This window comes from Pseudomyrmex gracilis, unplaced genomic scaffold, assembly GCF_002006095.1.
Source record: "Pseudomyrmex gracilis isolate BER0280 unplaced genomic scaffold, ASM200609v1 scaffold_3651, whole genome shotgun sequence".
Taxonomy (NCBI): Eukaryota; Metazoa; Arthropoda; class Insecta; order Hymenoptera; family Formicidae; genus Pseudomyrmex; species Pseudomyrmex gracilis.
This window is the reverse complement of record NW_018024235.1, coordinates 471-7,762: the sequence shown is the minus strand read 5'-3', so window position 1 is coordinate 7,762 and position 7,292 is coordinate 471. Positions and strand designations below refer to the sequence as shown.

Here is a 7,292-nt window from a genome sequence, read left to right as displayed (position 1 = left end):
TCTTTCTTGGCAGTTCTCTTCTGTGGAAGTTGCCACACGCATTTCATTCTTTTCTCCTCTCCAGTATGATGAAAGTGAGCTGATTTTGAAGCAGNAGACACGACAGGAAGAAGAAATCAGCTCTNATCACGTNGCACAGCCAGTGAGAGAAGTGTTNACAAACTGTGTGTTCTTCAGCCAACTACCAGAAGACCTTNTCATGGTGAGCAAGGACACCAGCATNATTTCTATTTTTAGGAGTTTTGTATATTGCTTCTGTTATTAACATGCTTCTTGTTTAAATCTGGTAGGATCACTTTACACGATTCCTAAATAAGCTTGCTTGGCGTTACGAATTTCTTAATAAACCCAGTATTGCTGTGAAGAGGTGCAATGCATATGATGAAAATAAACGGACAATTTGCGTAGAGGTCAGTATATTATCTCTTGCTTGTTGACTTAGCATCCCATCCAAAATCACGGTCTGACACTGTTCTTTTTTGTTCTTGGCAGTTCTCTTCTGTGGAAGTTGCCACACACATTTCATTCCTTTCTCCTCTCCAGTATGATGAAAGTAAGCTGATTTTGAAGCAGGAGACACGGCAGGAGGAAGAAAGTAGCTCTCATCACGTACATCTCTTTAAGAGCTGTTTTGTGTCAGTTTTCAATCTTCCTAAACGTGACAAGTTTTCTGAGGTGATTTATAAACTTGAAGTGTTTAATATTTCTCCCAAACCATTTTTTTCTAATTTTTTTTCTTTTTTTCCTACAGGAACATCTTGTTAAGTTTCTCACCAAAAAAGCACAAGAGGCTTGGTTTGTTGAAAATTTAATGGCAGTTGTCAAATCAATTGGCGAGTACAGTGAGATTGATTTCAGCATAAAATTAGAGGTAAGGCGGTACGAGTTTTCCTATTAATTGTTTGTTTTTTATATTTGATATCTTTGCTAACGAGGTCTTACTCTATGACAGTTTGTCTCATCTAATATTGCGCAAAAAATGTGCTTATTGTCACCCATGACTTATGAGAACCTGAAAATTGAACTGAGGCAAGAACGCAGCATTGATACCATTCATGAAGAAGCTTTCATTGGTATGTTGTGAATTTTTTCTAGGTTTTAGTGTTTGCTTTACAGTTACAGTCAACAGTTCACTATCTTTCTCTCAATTGTGTACCGTTGCTTGTACTAAAGAACTTGTCTCCCTTCAGGTCATGCAGATTCTACAGCTCCTCGCCCACTGAACCTTCGGTTAAAGACTGACTATGAACTATTTGTACAACTTCTATATAACCTGAGGCATTCTTTCAGAGAGCGCAATTATGACTCTGCTTTAGCACGTTTAAAGGCTGACTTAAGGGTTCACAATATATATGAAGACATTGACAGTTTGAGGAAGAAAAGGACAAAAGTAATTGTGAACAACTATAAGACCATGTCTAAAAGTGGAGGTTCTCTTATGGAATTCTTTGTCCCTGTAGGAGTCATAAAAGGCAAGCTTGATGAAAGAAAACTCACAGGCTCTTTATTTGAGAAGGAAGTAGAAAGTGTTGTATCAAGCTCTGACTTTATAGAACCATTGTGTTTTTTCGAGGAAGGTAAAGTGTGACGTCCTTGGAATTCCTTTCTTTCAGTGATTGTTACAACATTTGAAATCATTTCACATCTTATTAATGTTTCTTACTACAATTGCAGCTGCTGTATGGACAAATGTGGCCACTAAAGCTCTCATCAAAGCGTGTATTGAACACAGAGAAGACTACAAGAAGCACGAGTATAGGACAAGGTATTGGCAGAAAATTCGAAAGTATCTTTATGAGAAGAAACATTACTACTCTGCTGCTGGCTGTGAAGGCAAAATGCTTCAACTGAAGCGCACGTTTAGAGATGAGGAACAAGCTCGGCGCCAAACTGGGGCACCTGGTCCCTCTACTACACACTCCTGGGAGTTCTATGAGGATATGAGACAGCTCATGGAGGGTGACGTCACGGTTACACCTCATGTAACTGCAGCCTTTGGTTCATCGCAGGTGATCACTGAGAAGGAGAAAATTTCATTGTCTTCCCATAAAGAAAACTCCCAGCGCATTGGGAAGGCAGGTAATCCAAGTGCAATGCGTCGACCGTTTAGTAGTGTTCATAACAATAGACAGAAAACTGGAGACAATTATTTGGTCATGCAAGACTTTGTTGATGCTTACAGGGAAAGGACAGCTCTTTTGAAGCACTTGAAACAGTAGCCTATTAACATTTAATTGTGTTTTGTTTTTAATTTATTATTTGTTGTTCTCATTTTAGAAGCTAAATGTAGTCTTCCCTTCACTCTGTTGTGGCTTTTTCAGAAGTGAAATCATGAAGGTACTAATCTTAATTTTTCTTGTTCCTGAAAAGAGCCAAAGTGATGCAAGTTATATTTGTTATACGTTCTCCCTTAAGTTAAAAATTTTTTTGCGTTTAGTTTTAAAATTTTAAATTTAATGTTTTTGACATACTTTAAGAATTAGTGCAATATGTCTACTATCATTTGTAGAGAGTACTGTATGTTTAAATAGTAATCTAAGTTACCTGTTGTTGGTTGTGAATTAAATTTGATCTGCTGAATAGTAAATGTGTTATTTCAGTTCAGTAAACTACCAAAAGTAATTCTAGCCAATAAGACTTTCATGCTTTGTGCTATGTGCTACTTTAAAGGAGTGGCTTGGTACATTATGTTCATTAACTATGGAGACCATTAAATCTCCAGTACTTCAACTACCTGCAAATAACGATCTCTGATTTTACCATGTCTTAGGAATAGTAGGAGTTTCTTTTTATTCATTTTTTGCTTTGTAATGCTTAAGAGAGGCTTTTTATATTTTTATCTTGAGATGTTACTGACCACTAAGATTTGAATATGTTTAAGATTTCTATAAGATTTTATCTCTGAGAGTTTTTTCCTTTCGGTTATCTTCTGCATTATTATGAATTGTGATGCTGCATGTGTATTTTTAGTTCACACATTTGTGTTCTACCTTGTAGGTCAGGTTGTGAAGTTGTTCCTTTTCTTATATTATTTATGTTGAAGTAAGTTTATTTATATTATGCTATTCTGTAGCAGCTGTTTTTTGCTGTTTGTCATTAGTTACAAAAAAAGTTTGAACAATGCTCAAATTAATTGTAAGAATCTCGCGCGTTGAAAACTATTATGTTATTATAATATATATATATTCTTAATATTGTACTATTGTTATTATTGTATAATATTATTGAACAATAATAATATAATAATATTATTGTTATTATTGTTAACAATTATGTAAATGTTGGAAACTATAAAAACATTGCATACATTGGTCAATGCATTTTTTATTTCTCATTACAGCCTCTAGAAATAGAATTTTAAGCGGACAGATAGCTGCAGCCTCATGAACATTCCATGTCCACAACACCGCCAGGACTTAGGAGTCATTCAATTTNCATGTTGTCTAAAATAACCCACTTTTTGNCTCCTTGTGACTTGCCTAGTCCACCCTTCCCAATGGGCAGATATAGTATAGTTTTATATTATTAACCTTTAGAGGGCCANCATTTTTTTCTTGAAATCTTGTATATATAGAATTGAATATCCTAGTTTTATTAACATGTATATCGTATCTCTTATATGCAAATTTATGAAGTTGATTTAGCATCACTATAGTGGCTGCCGGTCCTAAAAAGAGGGAAAAATACTACAAATTGTTTAATGTAAAAAATGAAGTGTTGTTAAAGGTTTTTGAGGTTGCTGATTACAAATATAAAGTCAAATTTTTTTCTATTTTGAATGATTGGATCAATATCGCTAAAAAAACACTACAGTAGATATATAAAACTTTTCTTTAGCGTTACCTAGAGTTAACGACGTGAACATAGAAAGTTTTTGTAGCTCCTTTATTTTTTTTTTTTTTTTGTTATATTTATATATTTTTCTAAATTTAAAACTTTTTATTTTAATAATTTGTTAATCTTTTTATTCTTTTTATTTGTACATATACATATATTTTAAGTACATAATATATTATTAAATATATATAAATATATACACCTGTATATTATATACATATATAAACAATATGTACACAAAGATAGTTTATAAATGTTAGCGCCATTACAGTGGCGCTGTCGATTCNTTAACGGTTAAAGTAATAAACACTGTCCGATTAAAGTAATAAATTGTAAATTTGTTTAAGAGAAAATAATTCTNTAGTGTTAAAGATTACAAAAAATGTATATAATAAATCATTATTTTATATTTTTATAATAAAATTGTTACTTACAAATTTAAAGAAGTCGATTAAAATATTTTCAAGAGTTGGAAAAAGAGAAGTTATATAGTACATTTATAATATTTATAAAATTNATTTATTTCTTAAACTTTGAAGACTTAAAGTCTAATAATAACTTAAAATCTTCTAGAGTTGAATATAATATATTTATTTTCATATATAAAAGTGCACTTCTAGAAGANAAATGCGGAGAAATAGAAAATCACGTGTACTCTACTCTCACTATAGTTCTGTAGCCAACGATCCCTTTCCCCAAATTGAATTCATAATTCTTCTTCTGCTTGAGCATCAAATAAGTGAGCAATATATTCTCTTTTCATTATTCCAAATTNTCTTGCACGTTCTGCGTCATATGGCACAGGTGCCTGCACTACATTCACTTGAGCACCGNGATTACGATAAAAAACACCCTGTATTAGAGAAGTAAACAAAAGGAAAAGTTCATTACAGTGCTAGTAACAACAACCTTGGCACACAAAATGGCAACATTTACGTANACAAACCTGAGCCCGTAGTTCTTGTAGAATGATGAAGTTGTGGACAACAAAGCTCCCAATAATGTGGTCTACTGCATAATGGATATTGTAAGAATACATGTTCTTCACTCTTCTAAATTTGGACTTCCACATCCCGAAAAGTCTCTCCACCGAAGATCGTACCCTTGATAAAATGTAATTGTGGTGCCTTTGCCGTTCTGTGAGATAAGCATCATCAAAAAAAGGTGTAAGAATCTGCAACAACAAGCAAANGAACATTGTCACGCTCAATGAGAAGAATAGGTGATACTATCTGCCATTAACTAAGGAATAGTGTACGAACTCGATTACTGATAGGGTATGCTCCATCTCCAAGCAAATGCTCATCNTCAGACATCATNTCTNATCTGGAAGTGAGATTCCTAAACAAGGGACTTCTGCTAAAACATCTCGCATCACCTACACTCCCTGGCTCACCAACATACACATCCCTGACTAAGAGGTTATCATCACTAACAACCTGTGCTAAAATAGAATAGCTGTGATGGCAATTGATATATGCTGCTGGTTGGGCCAGAAGTGCTGTGACATAAATATTGGTGCCACCAATGCAGCCTACAACTCCAGGGTAACCATACTTCAGTTCAATCCTCACTTTGATAGCATCACGTTCCANAGCATCAGGCCAGGAAATGTATGTTGGAGCCATTTCACGAAGAGCTTCAATAAGCACAATATAGTNAAAAAAAATCACACTCTTCGACACCCCAAAATTGATTGCAGTACTTNGAAATGTATCTCCTGTCATCAGAATCCACAATCCCATCATGAGCGCAATTTTCAGATTTGTCCTGATTCGGATGAGCCGTTGGTTATTCCGCAGATGGTTTTCATATGCTTCGGTCAGCAANTGAAAACATGTAGACNGCAATTNGAATTTAAGAAACTCATCAATACAACTACTTCAGATAAAAAAGGCACAAATTGCTAACCTCAAATGTAGCTCTCGGCATTCGAAAATGTTGACAAAAGTCGGGATCTTCAAGGGCTAACCACNAGTCAAAAGAGCGGCTGTGCAAATAATTAGGATGAACTCCTCGACCAGCATCTGAAAAATAACCGAATGCTTCTCAATTTCAAAACTTTCAAGAGGTTACAAAAAAATGACAGACAGGTTACCTTCTTCTAACTCGTCGTCAAATATCATCTCAACAATAAAATTCAGTTCTTCGTCATCATCGATTAATGCCAAAACCAAGTCATTGTCAATGACGTTATTTGCCATGTTTAGTTTTAGTTTCGTTTTCTTACAAATATACTGAATGGAAACTTGAATAATTGTTTAGGTTCCAAATTTGCCACTACACATGTTCCGCAACAGATCAGGGGAGCCAACTTTCTTTTTTTTCACTATCTTCACTTCTTTCATTAGTTTCATTACTTTCATTAGTTCCAATTCCTGTATTTCCTGCATTTCCTGCATTAGTTCGTTCCATCTTGCTTAACTGAACACAGCCCCGGAATAGCGATCGTAAAAACTCTTATGGGCTTGGCCACTCTCAGGCTTCTCTCTGGTATTACATATATAGATTTCTCTCTGGTTCAACTGTGTCCTAGTCACCCTCTCGGACAAATCCTAGAAAACTCCTGCAGGACGTGGAAACCCGTGTGCCCAACTAATGAGTTCGGCCTCTTTTCCGTGTATCAGGAACTTCAGTGTCATCTTAAAGAAATTAGAAGGTTTGCACTTCCGGGAAGCCTTGCCCTACCGTTTCATGCCGGATACTTTAAGTGCGAGGTAGACACTGATACTGGACTACTTATACGCCAGGCGGAAGACCCTCAGTACTGCTTTAGCAACTTCCTCAAAAGTCGGGACGTCTCTAGGGTGTTCTTCACTGACGGCTCCCGAGCTCCGGGCTTGGACGGAACGTCACCCGCGGTAAGTTTCGCTGTGGTTTCGGAGGATCCGGAGCTTATCCACTATGAACGCGTTAGCAATAACTCTACTATTTTCGACGCTGAAGCCCAGGGCGTTATCTGCGCCCTGGAGTACTTACAAGATTTTAGGTTCGCAAAGGCCGTTGTGGCCTCTGATTCGTTGAGCGTGATCTCCTGTTCGGGGTCAACTGATCCCAAAGGAGTACACTCCCCTCTCGTGTACCGCATAAAGGAAATAGTAATGGGGTTGAGGGATACAGGTGTATCTGTGGTGCTGATGTGGGTTCCTGGACACAGCAATGTTAGAGGCAATGAGTTGGCCGATAGGTACGCTAAACGCGCTCTAACCCTCGCTGAACCACGTTCGGAGGGTGGGCTCGACGTCTCTTCGCTGTTCCCCACACTTCGGCGAGAAGCGCTAGACATGGCTAAGAGACAACTACTGGAAGAGGCAACCAGCAAGGGAACCGCGTATTTCCTGAAAAAACCTGTACCGCTGGGTAAACCCTGGTTTGTCAAAGTAAAGAAAAAGAAGGTCCTACCCCGCCCATTGATCACACTCGTGTTTAGAATACGTTCACATCACACGGGTGTC

General features: G+C 36.7%; 2 protein-coding genes across 4 annotated transcripts; one reads left to right on the top strand and one right to left on the bottom strand.

The window, feature by feature from the left end:
* Nucleotides 1-6: 6 nt before the first annotated feature.
* On the top strand, nt 7-3,760 carry LOC109863218. Of its 3 annotated transcripts, none has more exons than XM_020443441.1 (7): nt 7-410; nt 493-675; nt 752-871; nt 953-1,073; nt 1,191-1,577; nt 1,675-2,079; nt 3,341-3,760. In XM_020443441.1, exons 3-7 carry the CDS (start codon nt 812-814, stop codon nt 3,385-3,387), a joined length of 1,020 nt encoding a protein of 339 aa, XP_020299030.1. In that variant the 5' UTR covers nt 7-410; nt 493-675; nt 752-811; the 3' UTR covers nt 3,388-3,760. The 3 variants fall into 3 exon arrangements, with proteins under 3 accessions (XP_020299030.1, XP_020299031.1, XP_020299029.1); XM_020443442.1 differs by lacking the exon at nt 3,341-3,760 and adding an exon at nt 2,183-3,308; XM_020443440.1 differs by lacking the exon at nt 3,341-3,760 and having other exon boundaries at nt 1,675-3,308.
* A 508-nt stretch (nt 3,761-4,268) lies between these two features.
* LOC109863217 (protein ANTAGONIST OF LIKE HETEROCHROMATIN PROTEIN 1-like) lies at nt 4,269-6,117 on the bottom strand. Its single transcript, XM_020443438.1, has 5 exons — nt 5,936-6,117; nt 5,749-5,864; nt 5,100-5,666; nt 4,784-5,011; nt 4,269-4,690 (listed from the first exon to the last, which is right to left on the bottom strand). The coding sequence occupies exons 1-5, from the start codon at nt 6,039-6,041 to the stop codon at nt 4,544-4,546; spliced, it is 1,164 nt and encodes a 387-aa protein (XP_020299027.1). The 5' UTR covers nt 6,042-6,117; the 3' UTR covers nt 4,269-4,543.
* Between the last annotated feature and the right edge of the window lie 1,175 nt (nt 6,118-7,292).

Bases quoted from the DNA above. Each gene is read 5' to 3' on its own strand.
- LOC109863218 (XM_020443440.1), top strand. From the start codon at position 812: ATGGCAGTTGTCAAATCAATTGGCGAGTACAGTGAGATTGATTTCAGC. The intron at 872-952 runs GTAAGGCGGTAC...ACTCTATGACAG, and splicing joins ATTTCAGCATAAAATTAGAG to TTTGTCTCATCTAATATTGC. The intron at 1,578-1,674 runs GTAAAGTGTGAC...CTACAATTGCAG, and splicing joins ATTGTGTTTTTTCGAGGAAG to CTGCTGTATGGACAAATGTG.